Below are 20,017 nucleotides of genomic sequence, written 5' to 3'. Positions count from 1 at the left end.
TACAAAATTAAAAAATGTTCCATTAAATTCATATATAAACTTAATTTTTCATTTTAAAACATATAAATTTCCTTATATTTGAAAATAATTAGTACGTCAGATTTTTACATTTCTCAAGAATTCTCACATATACATGACTGCTTAAACCGCGTATCAAATCATTAATGAGTCAACACAATCAATTAATTTCCAAAACAAGGGTAATCCATGCAGAAAGTTTTTTGAGAAAAGATATTCAACATTGGATATGCGTACATCTTAATATTTGATGACACGGGGTAGGGTCTCCCTTTTCTCCTTCCATTCCCTAACTGCCTGCCTCCTTCATTTCCAAATTACATAACAGTTCAGAGGAGGGTGGCAGTGACCCCTGCAAGGGAGGGCTAGGGGACTGTGAGGACGAGACATCTACGGGTAAGGAGGATACGGGGCTCAGAAAAGAAGCAATCACAGGAACTTCCCTGGTGATCCAGTGGTTAAGAAACTGCAATGCTTCCACTGCAGGGGACAAAGGGTTCATGAATGATACACGTGGAAACACAAAACAGAAGCATAGATACATCCTGGCAGGAGGCTTCTAGAGAGCAGCACCTGGCCTACATCCAGCAAGAAAACAGCAACCTCAGTCCCACAACCTCACAACTTGCAGTAGCTTGGAAGCGCAGCAGTTAGTGAAATCTTCCCTGGGCAAGTCTTCAGATGAGAATACAACCTGGCCAACAACTGAATTACAACCTTCTTGGACCCTCAGTAGAAGATACTACTAAGCATGCCCAGACTCCTGACACAATGATAGTAGGACAGAAAGAGATCTTACAAAGCTACAGTAAGACAAATACAAGGTTAAAATAAGTAGACTAGTAGTGTTATTCTCTAATGTATTATCTGGCAATATGTTGAAACATTTAAAAGTATATACACTGAAACACTTAAAAGCATATATATTGAAACATTTAAAAGTATACTTATTGCTTTCAACTGGATTTTTGTTGCTCAGTCATGTCCATTCCTTGCAACCTCACAGACTGCAATAGGCCAGGCTTCCCTGTCCTTCACTATCTCCTGGAGTTTGCTCAAACTCATGTCCACTGAGTCGATGATGCCATCCAACCATTTCATCCTCTGTCACCGCTTCTCCTCCTGCCCTCAATCTTTCCCAGCATCAGGGTCTTTTCAAATGAGTCAGCTCTTTGCATCAGGTGGTCAAAGTATTGGAGTTTCAGCTTCAACATCAGTCCTTCCAATGAATAGTGAGGGTTGATGTCCTTTAGGGTTGACTGATTTGATCTCTGTGCAGTCCAAGGGACTCTCAAGAGTCCTCCAGCACCACAATTCAACTGGATAGATATCAGCATATCACAAAAATGATCAACTATGATATTAAGACACCAGAAATTTCCTAGAAGCAAATTCTTTATCATTCTTCTGCCTCCATCCAATTCCTACAAACACCACACTATCACTGGTTCCAGTTCGCCTTATGTGTAGCCTTTTAGAAAGTGCAAAAGGCAGGGAGGTGGAAAGGATGTTTTCCCTCCTGGAGACATATCGTTCTCTGAGGAAGAAAGCAGAAGTCCCCCTCAAGCTCTGTTGAGCCCTGACCTCTGTGGAAAAATCACTGCTCTTCTCTAATCTTATCCTGATTTTTTTTCACTCTATCACATCTCTATTAAAATAACAAGAGGACCCTGAGCTTCCTAATGTTGTTTTTGGAAAGAGTCCAATCATATTTTTTTTAAAAAGCTAAAATGTACAGATGCCTACACTGCAATTTCCTCCAAGCTGCCACTAGTGGTTTTTCTATTATTAAAAGCAAAAACAAAACATATCATGGTTGCTTGCAACAGTAATTCTGAAATAAATGGTAGCACAAGAGACAGCAACAGAATTTTTAAGTCTAAAGCTAGAGGGTGAGTATGCTCTTCCTTACCACAAATTTCTATTTTACTATGTTAATTCATTAAGTTTAGAATACTCGTAAGTACCATCCTTCTAACGAAAGACCTATGTTAATTACCCAAGGCACCCCCATACTAACTCTACCTAATTTTAACAGTTACTAAATATTGTTCACTCTATCCTATGGGATAGAAGAGAAATAAACATACTTCTAAGCAAAAAAATATAGACAGAAGTGAGGAAACAGTTTCCAGTTTAAGTACACCAAGGGTATATCCAAAATAGAAAATAAAAGTAGCACTCTGAAACAAAAGTTACCTGTAACTCTAGAACATTTTAATTCTATAGAACTTTAATAAATAAAAGGTCCCAGTTTCCAAGTATCTATCAAAAAAAGGAATGAATAATGAATCCCATCGGAACTGGGGAAATTTTCTTTTTCTTTAAAGGAAGTGGAGGGATGAAAGCAGATAACCATTTTCTTTCAAAAAGATAGACAAAACACTGCTTCCTCAAATAACCACTCAGAATGTCACTTGAGATGAGTATGCAGGAAGAATACAACTGTATTTTGCTTTGTATACAGTATTGGGCAATTAAATGCCAACTTAGCTATTTAGGAATGGCTTGCTAAAACGTTGAAAAAATGGAAGACTTCATCCTTGTCATAGACTGCCACTTCAGTGGAACATTCGGTGCACATGACTGGGTGATAGATTTCTTCCACATCTGTCTCTGCCTCCTCCGCAGCACCTTCTTGGTTAGACTTCATCTTCTTATGGCCTCGCCTTTTCTTCCTGTTCTCTGGGGGTTTGTATCTCAGAATCTCTTCCTTGTTGACAGAACAATTCATTACAAACATTGCTCTATATTGAGTTTTATATGATTCATGCCTAAGAGGAAAATGAAACGGAGAATTTGGATTTATGTTCTATTTTAATAGTTACACATTTAGATAAAAATTTAAGACTATCAAAAACTTACTGAAATACCAACCAAAGTTAAAACATGAGAACAAAACAAGAAATTAAAAAACTATTAAGAGTTATTTTAAGAATAAGAAGGGACCTGTTACAAAAATAGATAATAAAGAATGAATATATTCTATTGCTCTAAAGCTAACTTTTACCTCAGTAAAAAAAGTTTTTGATTTGCTCTTCCAACACAGAAAGAGAAGAAAAGTTGTTGGAAACTTGAGAGGTAATGTTTAAAAAATCTTTGACTGCATCTTTTCCTGTTGTGGCCTGAGACTCTGCCCTCCTCTCATTACAGGTGGTGCCATTCTGGTCACTATTTTAGTAAAAGCTACAGTTTTAAAAGCTTAAAGAGCATCTGACTTTATAATGTCCATTCTTGGCTTCACTCCAATAGTCTAAAGAATAAATAATGCTTTCTTTGTTCTCCTCAAATAACTTAATGTTTTCCTACTTTCCTTGACTTAGCAAGTTACTTTCCTTTTCTCCCCCTTAAACCTCATACAACAGAAATATCTATTCGGCTAAAAACAGGAGTCAAGTTATGCCTCCACTGGTTCTAAACGCTGATCTTATCCTCTTCCACCAACCACCAGGCTGGTGCTTCTTTAGGTGAGACCATAAAAATTACATTTATACTCCACCATATTGGAATTCTGTATTCATAGGGAACACAATTTTTACCAAGACCAATTTCTACTGTTAGATCATGAAGCAACTTCTTTTGGGTATAGGAATCCTGTAACATAGCAGCATGGTTTAATTTAAAAGAGAAGCAACAAGTACAAAGGTACTTTACTTTTTCTTTACTTCCTATTCTAGGTGTCAATTTATATACAAAAAGCTTAAGAGTTCAAAGGGAGAGTACAAAAATTCATTGTTGCAGATGATCAGAAACCTCAAATTAGCTAGTCAGAGTAAAACTACATCTGGCTACTCAGTGACTAGAACAAATCTACCACCTGCATCATCATTTAGTTTGATGTTCTAAATCATTAACCTGATTTAGAACATGGACTAAGACATTTATAAGGCTACTGGAAAAAAAAGGAGAGGAAAAGGGCAAGAGTATATATGGATTAATAGAATGAAGGGGTTAAAAAAAATACATGATCTTCTCAATTGATGCATCAAAAGCATTTGAAAAATTCAACACTTTCATAATAAAAACACCCAAAAACTAATAGAAGGAAACCTCCTCAATATAATAAAGGCCATATATGAAAAATTCATAGCTAACATCATACTCAATGATGAAAGACAAAACTTTTCCTCTAAGACAAGGAACAAGACAAAAAATACCTGATTTCATCACTTCTATCCAACTTGAAAGTTACAATAAGTGCAATTAGGTAAGAAAAAGAAATAAAAGGCATCCAAACTGGAAAGGAAGAAGTAAAATCTTCTCTGTTCACAGATGACATGATATTATATGTTTAAAGTTCTATAAAGATTACACAAAAAACTATCAGAGCTAATAAATAAATGCAGCAAAGTTGCAGAGTGCAAAATGAAGACATAAAAATCTGCTGTTTCTATACACTAGCAAAGAACAATCCAAAAGGAAAGTAGAATAGAGATTACCAGAGGCTGGGATAGGTAGGGATGGAGAATGGTGACTTACTATCTAATGGGGAAACAGTTTCTGTCTGGAGTGATGAAAAAATTCAGGAAATGGAGAGTCATAATGGCTGTACAACTGTAACTGTAGTTCATGTCACTGAATTGCACACTGGAAGTCAGGTACACACTGCTATATTTAACACGGATAACCAACAAGGACCTATTGTATATAGCACAGGGAACTCTGCTCAACCTTATGTGCAAGCCTGGATGGGAAGGGGTTTGGGGAAGATTGGATGAATATATGTATATGGCTGAGTCCCTTCGCTATTCATCTGAAACTACCACAATATCGTCAATCAGCTTTACCCCAAAACAAAATAAAAAGTTTAAAGTTAAAAAAAAAAAAAGGTTAAAACAGGCAACAAGATAAGAGTGTCCATTCTCACCACTCCTATTCAATATATTTCTAGAAATCTTAGTCCAAGCAATCAGGTTTAAAAAAGAAAAGGTAACCAAACAGAAAAGAAAGAAGTAAAATTGTCCCCGTTTCCAGATGACATGATCTTATGTACACAAAACTCTAAAGATTCCAACAAGAAAATGTTAGAACTAATAAATTTAGTAAAGATTCAGGATACAAAAGCAAACAACAAAAATCTGTTGCATTTTCACTAACAACAAACTGAGAAATTAAGAAAACAATGTTATTCACAATAAAAATAATAAAATACTTAGGAATAAATTTAACCAAGGAGGTGAAGGATCTATACACTGAAAACTATGACAGTGATGAAAGAAAGTGAAGAAAACACAAATAAATGTAAAGATATCCCATGCTCATATTCTGGAAGAATTAATACTGCTACAATGTCTATGCTACCCAAAGCCATTTTATAGATTCAATGCAAACCCTATCAAAATTCCAATGGCATTTTTCATAAAGACATAAAAAAATCTAAAATTTGTACAGAACCATAAAAGACCTCAAATAGCCAAAACAATCTTGAGAAAGAAGAACAAAGCTAGAGGCATCACACTTCCTGATTTCTAACTATGCTACAAAGCTATAGCAATCAAAACAGTATGGGACTGGCATTAAAAAAAAACAGACTCATTGATCAACAGAACAGAACCAAGAGCCCAGAAATAAACCCATGGATATACCATAAACTAATATGTGGCAAGGGAGTGAAGAATATTCAATGGGGAAAAGACAATCTCTTCAATAAATGGTATTGGGAAAACTGGATATTCATAGGCAAAAAAATGAAATTGGATCCTTAACTTACACCACACACAAAAATTAATTTGAAATAAAGACTAAAATTTGAAATTGAAAAACTCCTAAAAGAAAACATAAAAAATAGCTCCTTAACACTGGTCTTGGCAATGTTTTGGAGCTGACACCTAAGGCACAAGCCACAAAAGCAAAAATAAGCAAACGGAACTACATCAACCTAAAAAACTTCTGCACAGCAAAGAAACAATCAACAAAATAAAAAGGCAACCTATGGAATGGGAAAAAATATTAGGAAATCATGTATCTGATAAGGGGTTAATTTCCAAAATATACAAGGAGCTCAATATGAAAAATCCAATTAATAAGTGGGCAAAGAACTTGAATAGACATTTTTCCAAAAAAGACATACAAATGGCTAATGGGTACACAAAAAGGTACTCACTATCACAAACCATCAGGGAACTACGTATCAAAACTACTGTAAGATTATCACCTCAAAACTACAGTAAGATATCACCTCATAGAATAGATATCATCAAAAAGACAAGAGAACAAAAGTGAACCCTTGTGTACTATTGGTAGGAATGTAAATTGATACAGCCACCATGAGAAACAGTACAGAGGCGCTTCAAAAAGTTAAAAGTAGAACTGTCATATGATCTAGCAATTCCACTGTTGGGAATGTACACAAAGGAATGAAAACACTGTCTCAAAGAGATACCTGAGCCCTCGCCTCAGCCAGGTGATCAAGGTCAGCATTAACAGCCACACATCATGTTGATAGCCTGTTGCCTATGATGTAGTGTGATGAAAATGGCACTTTACTTCAGTGCTCTTCCTCCCAAAAACCCATCACAGCATTATTTACAACAGCCAAGATGTGGAAACAACATACATGTCCATCAATCGATGAATGAATAAAGAAAAAAAGGTATATACACACAATAGAATATTAATCAGCCATGAAAAAGAAAAAAATCCTGCCATTTGTAACAACATGGATGAAGCCTGAAGGAATTATACCAAGTGAAATAAGGCAGAAAGAGAAAGACAAATAGTGTATGATCTCACTTACATGTGGAAACTGAAAAAAACAAACAAACAACTGAACTCATAAAGTTGGTGGGGGAGGATAGGTAGATGAAGGTGGTCAAAAGATACAAACTTCCAGTTAAAATGATTACACTCTGGAAATGCATGCACAGCATGATGACTATAGTTAACAACGTGCTGCGCTTAGTTGTGTGTGTGTGTGCGTGCATGTGTGTGTGTGTGCGTGTGTGCACGTGCGCGCTTAGTTGCTCAGTCATGTCTGACTCTTTGCAATCGCATGGACTGTAACCCACCAGGCTCCTTTGTCCATAGGGATTCTCCAGGTAAGAACAGAGTGGGTTACCATGACCTCCTCCTGGGGATCTTCCTAACCCAGGGATCGAACTCAAGTATTACATACTTAAAAAATGCTGAGAGTAGATCTTAAAAGTTTTCACCACCAAAAAAAGGGAACTATGTGAGGTGATGGCTGTTAACTAAGCTTATTGTGGTAATCACCCTGCAATATATTTGAATATCTAATCATTACACTGTATACTGTATATCTAAAGCTTATATAATGGTATATGTCAATTACATCTCAATAAAGCTGGGAAAACATTTTTTTTTAATTCTTAAATGGTCTAGCTGACAATAAATTGAATATTCAAATGAAATACTCTTACAGCAACATTTTTAAATGCTTAAAAATAGTAAATTTTATATTATCACAACAGAAAAAAAATGAGTCTATTTGAGAGATTTCATCATCCTACAACATATATGCAGTTTTACTGAATCCTTATCAGCACTGGCAAGTACTTTATTAAAAAAGCTAGTCAAAAAAAAAAAAAAAAAAAGCTAATCAGACTACATATAACCAAAATTATTTGTATAAAGATTAGTCAAGCAGCACAAGGGACATATGAGGACAGAACTTTATCAGAATTCCTAAGTACCTCAAAAGTCTGTTTCAGATTTAAACGAGGACCACCAAGGTTGTATCTCCACGTGTGTGTGTTTGTGTGTATGTGTGTGTATGTGTGTGTGTATGCATGTGTGTGTGTATGTGTGTGTGTGTGTGTGTGCGTGCGCGCATGTGTGTGTGTGTGTTTGTGCGCGCGCGCGCGTGTGTGTGTGTGTGTCGTCACCCTTTATCAGTTACCTCTGGCAATCAAGACACAGTGTAGTCATGCAGGCAGGGCAATTCAAGACAGCGTCGCTGTTCGGAACAGGCTGCTGCTGTTGACGTGGTCGGTGCATTCCAAAACCATGGTACCTAGAACAGAAAAAGAGAGACGAAGGGTGAAGCACATTAAACCCAGATCTTCCTTTCTAATGGCACTTTCCAATAAAAGAAACCAGAACCCTTTAGAGAAATGGTTAATTCTAGGAATGAGGCACGTAAGGTAGACCTGGAACATTCTGTAGTGCCAGAAAGTAAGGCAGTGCCCCAAAAGAAAAAACAAAACCAAAAATCCACGAGACAAGTATGTTAAAGGGGCACAGGAGCCAACTCAAAGAGCCCCTGATGACTGAAATCAAAACAATTAGAGCACTGAAATAAAATAGTGTTAAATTATAAGCAAAGTATAAATAAATACCCATGACTCCATGCTGACATAAATGACTTAATATGTAAATAAATGGGGGAGAACAGACACATCTCCCATATGTAAGAACTACAAATAATTTATGAAGATACTCTCCCCTCAAGGAGGTGGAACATAACTCCAGACTCCTTAAGTCTAGACTAAATATAATGACATCCTTCCAAACAGAAGGTACAGAAAGGTGTGGAAAGAGTAACTTTACAGCTAAGGAACTAAATCATGTTTGATAGTATGTACCCTCGATACGAAGTGATGAAAATGGCACTTTACCTCTGTGGTCTTTCTCCCGAAAATCTCTAGTTCCAGTCTGGTCATGAGAAAAGCATTAGATAAATTCCAATAGGGGAGCCTCCCACAATATTCCTGATCCATGCTCCTCAAAACTGTTAGTCATCAAAACCAAGGAAAGTCTGAGAAACTCATAGCCAAGAAAAGCCTCAGTAGACATAACAACTAAATGTAACATGGTATGCCAGATGGGCTCTTGGAAGAGAAAATGGATATTAGAATAAAAACTAAGGAAATCTGAGAATTCCCTGACAGTCCAGTGGTCAGGACTCCAGTAGTCAGGTCATCTTGCTATTGGTGGGGGGGAGTAATAAGGAAATTCTCTGTATTACCAGCTGCATTTTTCTGTAAATCTAGAATTATTCTAAAAAAGTTTACTAATTAAACACACACACATCAATAAAGCTACTTTTAAAAAGCGAGTACTGTAAGCTCTAAGTGCCTAAGAATCTTCCTCTGTTTTGTCCCCTTCTGTATTTCAAGAGTCTGAAACAGTGTCTGGGATATAGTAAGTGCTCAACAAATATGTGCTGATTGAAAAAATAAAGTATGAATCTACTCACGAAGACACTAAAGTATAAAAGGATATATTCTTAAAAGGGGCTTATGGAAAGAAAAAAAAGGGGGGGCTTATGGGAAACTTCAAAAAACTGAACTGCAAAACACAAAATCACTTGGCATTACTTTCTAAACTCTTTTATGTGGGGAAAAATACTGAGAACATGTGGTATATATTTCATAATTGTTGTTAAATACCTCCAAATGCTTGAAAATTTTCAAACCCCAAGAAAATAACTAAATTATTCATTCAACAGATAGTGAGTATCCATATGACAATGTGCAAGATGCTTGGGATACAGCACTGAACAAGACAGGTATGATCACTGTCCCTGTGGTGCTTAAAATGTACTGAATTCACTACCTGAAGAGGGTTTCTGTGGTCCTAAAAGGCAACTACTGCTTGACATAGGAATGTGAGTAAGATACTAAAATGTTACTTCTCAAGATTATGTAACAATGAAAATACATTCCATCTTAAGTCACTGACAACGTATGTTACCAGAATCAGGAGGTAGATCATAAGCCCCTTAATTATTTCAACAGCACTTGTAGCACTTAAAATGTTCATTTCACACTGTAGGTGTGAAAACTACTCTTCACATAAATGCAAGAGGCAGCTTTAAGTGGTGCATGGGTGAAACTGGGAGAGGAAAAAAAGACAAAGTAGGAGAGTGGAAGCTAAAAGGTGGTGCACAAAGACCCACACAGCATCACATTCCCTCTGGACTGGACAACATCCTGGGCCCCACCCTCGATGAATCAAAACCTCCTAGAGCAGGACTCAAGGGTTTGCATTTCACTCTCACCAGGAGATTCTGAAGCTCAGGCAGGCTAGGGTAACATTAGGTAATAGTGATAAGCTTTCAGCTTTCATTTTTATGATAAATCGATCTTTATGAAATCAAATTTGAAAGAGAGTATGGTTTTCTCTTGGAATGATGGAAATGGTTTGAAATAAACATAGGCAGTGGTTGCACACCTAATGTTCACACACTGTGAACACACTAAATGCCACTGAACTGTTAACTTCAAAATGGTTAACATTATGTCATGTGTTTTACCTCAACTTTAAAAAGTCAAATTTGTAAACATGATTCAAGTATTCAAATAGAAAACATAACATCCACTCTTAATCCACATAAACTCTTTTACTTTTGGCCATGCTGAGGCATGCAGGATCTCAGTTCTCCAACCAGGAATCGAACCTCAGCACCCTGCAGTGGAAACATGGAGTCCTGACCACCGGACCCCCAGGGAATTTCCTACATGAACTTTTAATCTCTAAGTAATTTTATATTGCTTATTTGAAAAAAGTCAGGTTTGTTTCTTGAAGGCAGAGACTTGATTAGCTACAGCAGTTTGAATTCAACAACAGTTTTTACAAAATAAATGGTCTAAAGAATGTATACATGTATATAACTGAGTCACTTTCCTGCAGCAGAGATTGGCATAACATTGTAAATCAACTATATTGTTGCTGTTCAGTCGCTGAGTCGTGTTCAGCTCTTTGTGACCCCATGGACTGCAGCACGCCAGGCTTCCCTGTCTTTCACTATCACCCAGAGTTTGCTCAGATTCAAGTCCATTGAGTCCATGATGCTATATTTCAAATAAAAATAAATAACCAATGGCCTGACTGAAATTTGCTTTTCATTTTCAAAATATTCAGTAGTTTTTCTCTCAAACTTTCTTTATGCAAGTCTGCATATCGAACCCGGGTCTCCTGCATTCCAGGCAGATCCTTTACCATCTTAGCCACCAGCAAAGCCTCTATGAACATACACACATACACTCAAAATGTGTACAGTGAAAATCATCTTTTAATCATTTTCCCTAAAGATTTGAAATATTAAATTTCTTACCCTCGTCTCTGTGCATCAACCCAGGCCTGATCTCTGTTATCTTTTTCAGGATCATATAGTAATTCATCATTTGTTGGAATTCTGTGTTGTTTCTTCTTTTTTTTCTTGGTCTCTTGTGCTAATTTTGAAAATGTTAAGAATATGGCTAAGTAGCATGTCTTAAAATTCACACCTCTTTTACACAAAATGAAGAATCCTTTTTCCTAAGGTATACATTTTTTCCATTTTCCTAAAAAAAATTTTTTTAAACTACTCCTCCAAATAAAGTTCAGAACCGAGTTCAAATAATGAGAAGTCAAGAGTCTCAAAAAAGCCACTCAAATCAAGTCAAGAATAGACACTAATTTTTTTTTTTTTGGCTGCACTGCTTGGCTTACAGAATCTTAGCTCCCAGACCAGGGATCAAACCCAGACTTCTAGAAGTGGAAGCATGGAATCTCAACCACTGGACCACCAGGGAATTCCTTAGAAACTATTTTTGATGTCTTAAATTTTCCATAAGTTCTCATATATAAAATGCTACTGAAATCACAACAAAAATGAGGTGGTGGGGGGGAACCACTAAGATCATCTACATACACTAGACCTACCTGAGCAGGTCAGTATTTATGCAACAATATATAAAAATATAAAATCATTTCTTTACCTTATAAATATGTATGTATTCCATCATAACTACTGATATAATTTAGTTTTATATTGTCATTATATTAAACTTTACTCAAAATTTACACAAAATCAGGGGCTTCCCTGGTGGTCCAGTGGTTAAGAATCTGCCTTGCAACGCAAGAGACACCACTTCCATCCCTCATCTGGGAAGATCCCACATGCCACAGAGCAACTAAAGCCTCAGCCCGCTGCCTAGAGCCTATGCTCCACAACAAGAGAAGCCACTGCAATAAGAAGCCCACTACCACAACCAAGAGTAGCCCCTGCTTGCCGCAACTAGAGAAAGCCTGCATGCAGCAACGAAGACACACTACAGCCCCCAAAAAATAAATTTTAATTTATATAAAATCAATTTCAAAGAACAGAGAGGTTTATTTTTTTTAAAAAGCAACAACTTAGGGAAAATTCTACAAGAGAGTAAAATCTAGAAACTATCTGCAGTTGTGAAAGCAAATGCTACTGTGCTAAAGGACCCTGAAGGAAAAGGAGGCCGAGAGCCTTCAGGAGAGAGATACTGAGTCAGGACTCTCTGCCTCTCCCCAGATGTGCCTCTGCACGCCGCCCTAGTCCCAGGTCCTCAAGTGTGTGTTTCCACCTGTTCTATGTACAATCCTGCTTTTGTTTTCACATCAACTGCCTGCAATTTCTTAAAAGATAAAACTCAAAGGGAAAACCTAATATCAAATTGCTAGGTAAAACGTCTTTCATAAAATATAACTGCTAAACCTGGTAAACGTGTTCCTTACCTGCTTTGTCTTCATCTTCAGAATCAGAATCAAAATATATATTGTCATAGTACTTCGTCGGAGCTGTTCCAACTATCCCATCTCCTGAAGACCCTAGTCAAACCATAAAAGAAATTTAAAGACTGAAACATGCAGAATTGACAAGATAGAAAACTCCATACATTCTTCCATCACTTCAAACTGCTATCGGCTCATTCCCAATTTCATTTCAGTGGAAAAATACTTTCATGTCAATGACTTACTGGAGTCAGTGACTTACTGGATTTCTGTGCCCTATGCAATTACAGAGAACTTCTCATCCTTGAATAAGTGTTCCAAATCATGAGAAAATTATTCTCCTTCCCTTGCCATAAAGAGACTGAAAGCACATGTGATAATGATAAAAGCACATCTAATTAAACAAAACAGCCATATTTTCAAGTTACCAGTATAGATATCTCTACCTTTCAGCCATGCAGTCTACTGTAGAGAACAGGAAATAAACATCTTGTTTGAAGGGACTTTAGAAAAAAGCAGATAAGCGCTCTACAAAGAGTCAGGAGGAATGAGCCAAGGACATGTCCCTCCTCTCCTCAGTCATGCCCAGTGCCATGACATTACCTACACTTACGTCATCATACGCCTGCACCCCTAATTCTTCCTCTTAATTAATATCTGCCTTTGCTTTTATCATTATCATATATGCTTTCAATTCTTAACAGTTAATATACAGAATAACAACATGGAAACCAATGCAGAGGAGTCCTACTTTCACAAACAGTTTTCAAGTCAGGTACATTTTACATAACAGACTATGCATCAAAATCAAGTGTATTTCATTACTTACTAAAATAAGACAGGAATTTGTGGTGACACATTACTCAATCTGCTCTATCAGTGCTATATAACCTAAAAAGTACTCCTATAAGTTAATGTGTCTTTCTTTCTTTATCCTAGGGTAAAAAGTACAACAGGAAATCATATAAGTAAACAACGCTTAACAGTCTCTTTCCAGCACCACAGGAAAATTCTGCACTAGCAATGAAAGAAAACTACACTCAGGTTGCCAAGTGCATGTATCCATTCACTCAAGATGTGTTTACTGGGCTCTGACTGAAAGTGCTGGGGACACAACAGAACGCAAAAAGGCTCTCAGCCATGATGGAGCTTAGAAAAACATCTATGTGAAAAGCTAACTCAAAGTTTACCTGCTTCTAGAGAAGATAACTTGTCCTCCATTGTTTTTATGGTAGAATTTAACTCAGCTTCCATTTCTTTTTCAAATTCATCTTCACTAGAGGATTCACTTTCCCCAGTAAGGCATTCTCTGATAAGTTTTCGTTTTTGGTCAGGAGTTCCATGTAAAAGCACATCCACCTCATCTTCAGAACTAGAACACATTTAAATCACAAAGAACATGAATATTAAAGTATTAAAATAACTTAAAACACCTATCATTCCACTGCCCAACAATTTTAAGTTTTATAAGGTTGCATTGGATTCAGCTGTCATTACATCCAGCTCTTCTCACTTCAACCATTTCTGCATATTTCCAAACATAGTTTTTAATATCTGCATACCGTTTCCTCTTACAGATGCGGTATAGTTATTTGTCCTTGCTATTAAACACATACAATGAATAGCTCTGTATATATAATTTTGCTTCTGTTGATTTCCTTAGGTTAAATGTCTAAAATTAGACACAAACATATTTCTGACTTCTGGAATTATCACATTACTTTCCAAGTGTATTGCACCAATTCATAATTCCATCAGCAATGAAAATTTTACTGGGCATTTGTTTTAAACTCTGGACACTTAAATAAAACTTAATATATATAACAGACAGCTAATATATCCACACAAAATGTTAACAGACAGTAAGCAAATATCACAGTTTAAAAGGCACAGTGCTACAGAGAACTATAAAAAGAGAGAGAGAGACCTAAATTATATTCCAAATTCTCCTGAGCAATTTATGCCAATTTGGCCTTTTGTGCCTGGGTCTCCCCATCAATAGCAGTATGGAATTAAACCAGGTATCAGAAGAAATGAAATGTTATCAAGATGAAATGCCTAAGACATTTCTAATACAGTCAATAGTACATATATAATGTTCAATTATTCATGGTGTGATGAACAGTTACAGACTATTCATGGGTTTTGCTTCACTATTTTTCTCATCTATTAACACACCAGAAGGAGGTAAGTAAGAATAATACAACTCATGCCAATCAATTTTGCTAATGACAGAGGCCTTATTCAGATTTAATCCCAAGAAAATTCCCCATACTGACTAGCATGCTCCCTTTCTCCATCACCTCTATATTCACTCATGTTCTCTGCCTGGACCACCATGGCCTAAGGATCTCCAGGTCTCAAAACTCTTCTGCTTCCTTCCACCCTGAACCCTGAGGCCAGCATGTTATTCCTAAAGAACTCTTATCACATCACTCAGTCAGTCAGTTCAGTCGCTCAGTCGTGTCCGACTCTTTGCGACCCCGTGAATCGCAGCACGCCAGGCCTCCCTGTCCATCACAAACTCCCGGAGTTTACTCAAGCTCATGTCCATCGAGTCGGTGATGCCATCCAGCCATCTCACCCTCTGTCGTCCCCTTCTCCTCCTGCCCCCAATCCCTCCCAGCATCAGGGTCTTTTCCAGTGAGTCAACTCTTTGCATGAGGTGGCCAAAGTATTGGAGTTTCAGCTTCAGCATCAGTCCTTCCAATGAACACCCAGGACTGATCTCCTTTAGGATGGACTGGATGGATCTCCTTGCAGTCCAAGGGACTCTCAAGAGTCTTCTCCAACACCACAGTTCAAAAGCATCAATTTTTTGGCGCTCAGCTTTCTTCACAGTCCAACTCTCACATCCATACATGACCACTGGAAAAAGCATAGCCTTGACTAAACGGACCTTTGTTGGCAAAGTAATGTCTCTGCTTTTTAATATGCTATCTAGGTTGGTCATAACTTTCCTTCCAAGGAGTATGCGTCTTTTAATTTCATGGCTGCAGTCACCATCTGCAATGATTTTGGAGCCCAAAGAAATAAAGTCTGACACTGTTTCCACTGTCTCCCCATCTAATTTCCCATGAGGTGATGGGACCAGATGCCATGATCTTAGTTTTCTGAATGTTGAGCTTTAAGCCAACTTTTTCACTCTCCTCTTTCACTTTCATCAAGAGGCTTTTTAGTTCTTCTTCACTTTCTGCCATAAGGGTAGTGTCATCTGCATATCTGAGGTTATTGATATTTCTCCCAGCAATCTTGATTCCAGCTTGTGCTTCTTCCAGCCCAGCGTTTCTCATGATGTACTACTCTGCATATAAGTTAAATAAGCAGGGTGACAATATGCAGCCTTGACGTACTCCTTTTCCTATTTGGAATCAGTCTGTTGTTCCATGTCCAGTTCTAACTGTTGCTTCCTGACCTGCATACAGGTTTCTCAAGAGGCAGGTCAGGTGGTCTGGTATTCCCATCTCTTTCAGAATTTTCCACAGTTTATCGTGATCCGCACAGTCGAAGGCTTTGACGTAGTCAATAAAGCAGAAATAGATGTTTTTCTGGAACTCTCTTGGTTTTTTGATGATCCAGCATATGTTGGCAATTTGATCTCTGGTTCCTCTGCCTTTTCTAAAACCAGCTTGAACATCTGGAAGTTCTCGGTTCACGTATTGCTAAAGCCTGGCTTGGATAATTTTGAGCATTACTTTACTAGCATGTGAGATGAGTGCAATTGTGCGGTAGTTTGAGTATTCTTTGGGATTGCCTTTCTTAGGGATTGGAATGAAAACTGACCTTTTCCAGTCCTGTGGCCACTGCTGAGTTTTCCAAATTTGCTGGCATATTGAGTGCAGCACTTTCACAGCATCATCTTTCAGGATTTGAAAGAGCTCAACTGTGCGGGGAGCGGCCTGAACCAAAAGGCTGACTCTGGGAGCTGCCTTGATCCTCAAGGGTCTGTTCGCAGACATAGCTCTCTGTCCCGCCACCCCTCTCTGGAATTTATTATCTAAGTTAAATCTTAACAGAACATTAGCAAGCCTTGAATGCACACATGATGCAGATGGATAAGCCTTTCTCGACCACCCTTAAGATAAACGGGATGCCCTTCTTAACCCTTGATGTTATCAGAGAGTTCTGGTGATTGTTATCTCAAAGTGATGTATATGGAAAAATATTTTCTCTTCTTAAGATTCTCTTCTTGGTTTAGTATAAATGTAACCCTGAGAAATAAAGAATCATCGCTGACTGCAGCGATCCTCTCGACCCCATCTGTTCTTTGTCTTTATTTCTCAGCCTAAAGGAATGCGTAGTGTTGCTCGCTGAAATCTTCCGGCTGGCCCGGCACAACTGGAATTCCATCACATCCACTAACTTTGTTCGTAGTGATGCTTTCTAAGGCCCACTTGACTTCACATTCCAGGATGTCTGGCTCTAGGTCAGTGATCACACCAAAAGTAGGAAGTCAAGAAACACCTGGAGTAACAGGCAAATTTGGCCTTGGAGTATGGAATGAAGCAGGACAAAGGCTAATAAGAGTTTTGCCAAAAGAACACACTGGTCATAGCAAACACTCTCTTCCAACGATACAAGAGATAACTCTACACATGGACATATAATCAGATTGATTATATTCTCTGCAGCCAAAGATGGAGAAGCTCTATACAGTCAGCAAAAACAAGACTGTGGCTCAGATCATGAACTCCTTATTGCCAAATTCAGACTGAACAAAGTAGGGAAAACCACTAGACCATTCATGTATGACCTAAATCAAATCCCTTATGACTATACAGTGGAAGTGAGAAATAGATTTAAGGGACTAGATCTGATAGACAGATCTGAGAGCCTGATGAACTAAGGACGGAGGTTCGTGACATTGTACAGGAGACAGGGATCAAGACAATCCCCATGGAAAAGAAATGCAAAAAGGCAAAATGGTTGTCTGAGGAGGCCTTACAAATAGCTGTGAAAAGAAGAGAAGCGAAAAGCAAAGGAGAAAAGGAAAGATATCCCCATTTGAATGCAGAGTTCCAAAGAATAGCCAGGAGAGATAAGAAAGCCTTCCTCAGTGATCACATCACTACCCAAATCCAAAAGAAAATCATCCATGACCAAAACTTTGAGTACAGCATTCAAAAGAATCTTCCACAATCTGGTTTCAACTTATCTTTTCAGCCTTATCTTTCACTATTACCCCTGAACTACCACAGTACTCTTCAACTGGGGGCAATTTTGCCTCCTGGGGAACATCTGACATAGCTAGAGATGTTTTTGATGGTCACAACCAGGACGTGGGAGGAGGGGTTACCGGCATCTAGTGACACATTTACTGCCTGCTGTAAAAGGTGCATTCTCCAGGCCCAAGTGGTCCTCGGCTATGACACCAACCCGCTGAACATGCAGCAGCCATCTGGGCCTCTCCAGGTAACTCCTATTGACAGGAGTTGCAAGCAAGAGCAACCAACACAAACATGCTGCTCAGACTGCTTGCTCTACTATGAGGTGCCTCTTACTCGGGAGACTCATGTGTCCTGCCAGCGTCCATGAAACAGTAACAGGCGATAAAGGATTCACTTTTAGATAGAGTAAAATCAAATCCTGACAGACATCTCTTAAACACCTAACACAATCTCCCTTTCGAAAACAAGCACTGTTTTCGCCTAATAACATTGTTTTGTTTTCAAAGTATTTATATTTACAGTTACCTTATCAGTTGCAACTATCACAGGAATATAAAGTCTCCTTATAAATATTTAACTGCATGGGAATTCCCTGGTGATCCAGTGGCTAGGACTCTGTGCTTCCACGGCTGGGGGCCCAGGTTCAATCCCCGGTTAGGGAACTAAGATCCCACAAACTGTGAGCCAAAGAAAAAGAAGGCATTTAACTACAAAAATGTAAATTGACTTAAAGAAAAATATTAAATAAGTAATAACAAGGGTGAATATGGGAATGATAATGGAAGAATAACTCAAGTTCAGGAAACACTGAAACCAATCAAACTGAATTACTAATTGAGGCCTACTTTCACAGACTGGGCCCATAAGTGAAACTCTTCATAAGGGAATCCTGGAATCCATCCTCACTTCCCACAACAGAAATCTTCACAGCAGTCTGATCTCCCATGCCTATAAACCCTCCCCAGGATAGTATGAGGAAGCACTGTGATTAAAAGAAAAACAGCTTCACAGAAAACTAGTCGGACAGAATATTTTAAAGTTTATGAACAGGATCTGCTGACAGCTTTAAAAATGGCTAAACTTGCCTGGAAATCTCTAGTCAACATAACTGCAAGTTTCCCTCAGGTAGGATTAATCGCTCCCTTCTGGAAATTCCCGTGGAACTTCATCTGTAACTATCCCAGATCATCTTTTTCTACAGCGCTCTTCTGCAATACACGTTTATTTCCCAGACATATGTCTCACAAGATACGTATCTATCTTATGTCACCTTACTTTACCATTAAACCTGTCGAAGACAATAATTTTATGTCTGATCTCTGTAGCCCACAGCAAGCATTCAATAGATGCTCAACAAAAAAAGAAAGAAAAAAAAAAGGTTAATTATCCCCTAATTTCTGTCTATGGCAGTTTAACCTTCATGATGTTCAATTCACAGTAAGTGAATTGAATCCCAAGTGCCTCACAACTAACTCGCGATATGCTTGTTATACTTCCTTTTTATAAACGAGAAACCGACGATAAGGGACTCGCCCTCAGTCACAGTGCTGGTAAGCTGCATAAGCAGGATTCGACTTCACGGCTTTTGAATCTTATGCGTAATTCCAGAATACAGACTATAGCCCTTCCCTGCGCCAATTTCGATCCTGCCCCCCTCCCCACCCCCGTGACTGCAAGACCTCACCAGAACCCCCGGCGGAGTCCCACAGACGACAGCGGGGTGCAACAGGGTCCCGAACAACTGGACGGAGTATCCGCACGGGCCCGACAAGCGCAGCGAGTCGGGAGGCTGAGGTCTGACCTTGGTCCGAAGCCTCGGGGGCCGGGGAGAGGCAGGGGGACGCGGCGGGACAGGGGCCCACCTGCTCAAAGCCGGCTCCTCGTCGCTAGGCTCCTCAACTGCGTACGGGTCATAGTCGTCTTGGAGGCGGTTCATGGTGGCGGGCCCCTCCGAAACCATCCACAAGCGTCTGCACAGTAACTGTTTACTCCGCAGGTCCCTTCCCTAAAGTGCTCCGACACAACTTCCGCCCCAACTTCCGCCGGCACTTCCGAGTCCTTTATGCGCGCCTGCGCGGATATTCCCAGCGAAGGGCTGGTACGGCTGGCGGGTTCCGAAGTCCTGCTGCTGCCTTCGCAACAGGAATATGTTCCTATTTGGAACATAGGAAACCGCTGCCTTATTACTGGAAGTTGCAGTTAGCACCCTCATAAGTGGCAGTATGTGAGATGAACACTCTACATGCCGTGTTTCACGTAGTGACGTGAAAAAGCTGAAATCTATATGCTGAGGGACTTGTATCCTTAGATCAGGACCAGTAGATCTCCAGACACTAGCATTCGGCGTCCCTCGAATCTCGTCGCCTGAAACCCTTCTGCCTTTTTTTTTTTTTCCTTCTGCC

The 20,017-nt window shown here is 38.8% G+C and overlaps 1 protein-coding gene across 2 annotated transcripts; it reads right to left on the bottom strand.

Annotated features, from left to right (window-relative positions):
* Positions 1 to 2,441: 2,441 nt before the first annotated feature.
* Positions 2,442 to 19,640, bottom strand: LOC122455236 (E2F associated phosphoprotein). Of its 2 annotated transcripts, XM_043490213.1 has the most exons (6): positions 19,478 to 19,635; positions 13,638 to 13,819; positions 12,451 to 12,543; positions 11,036 to 11,153; positions 7,877 to 7,990; positions 2,442 to 2,792 (listed from the first exon to the last, which is right to left on the bottom strand). In XM_043490213.1, the coding sequence occupies exons 1-6, from the start codon at positions 19,573 to 19,575 to the stop codon at positions 2,516 to 2,518; spliced, it is 882 nt and encodes a 293-aa protein (XP_043346148.1). In that variant the 5' UTR covers positions 19,576 to 19,635; the 3' UTR covers positions 2,442 to 2,515. The 2 variants fall into 2 exon arrangements, with proteins under 2 accessions (XP_043346148.1, XP_043346149.1); XM_043490214.1 differs by lacking the exon at positions 11,036 to 11,153 and having other exon boundaries at positions 2,758 to 2,792; positions 19,478 to 19,640.
* Positions 19,641 to 20,017: the final 377 nt, after the last annotated feature.

Source organism: Cervus canadensis, chromosome 17 (assembly GCF_019320065.1).
Source record: "Cervus canadensis isolate Bull #8, Minnesota chromosome 17, ASM1932006v1, whole genome shotgun sequence".
Taxonomy (NCBI): Eukaryota; Metazoa; Chordata; class Mammalia; order Artiodactyla; family Cervidae; genus Cervus; species Cervus canadensis.
The sequence above is the reverse complement of the archived record's forward strand: the minus strand, read 5'-3'. Positions and strand labels throughout refer to the sequence as shown.

Excerpts from the sequence above, each read along its gene's own strand:
- LOC122455236 (XM_043490213.1), bottom strand. The coding sequence starts at position 19,575 with ATGGTTTCGGAGGGGCCCGCCACCATGAACCGCCTCCAAGACGACTAT. Across the intron at positions 13,820-19,477 it reads GAGGAGCCGGCTTTGAGCAG|TTCTGAAGATGAGGTGGATG; the intron begins GTGGGCCCCTGT and ends AATGTGTTCTAG. Across the intron at positions 12,544-13,637 it reads GTTATCTTCTCTAGAAGCAG|GGTCTTCAGGAGATGGGATA; the intron begins GTAAACTTTGAG and ends TGGTTTGACTAG.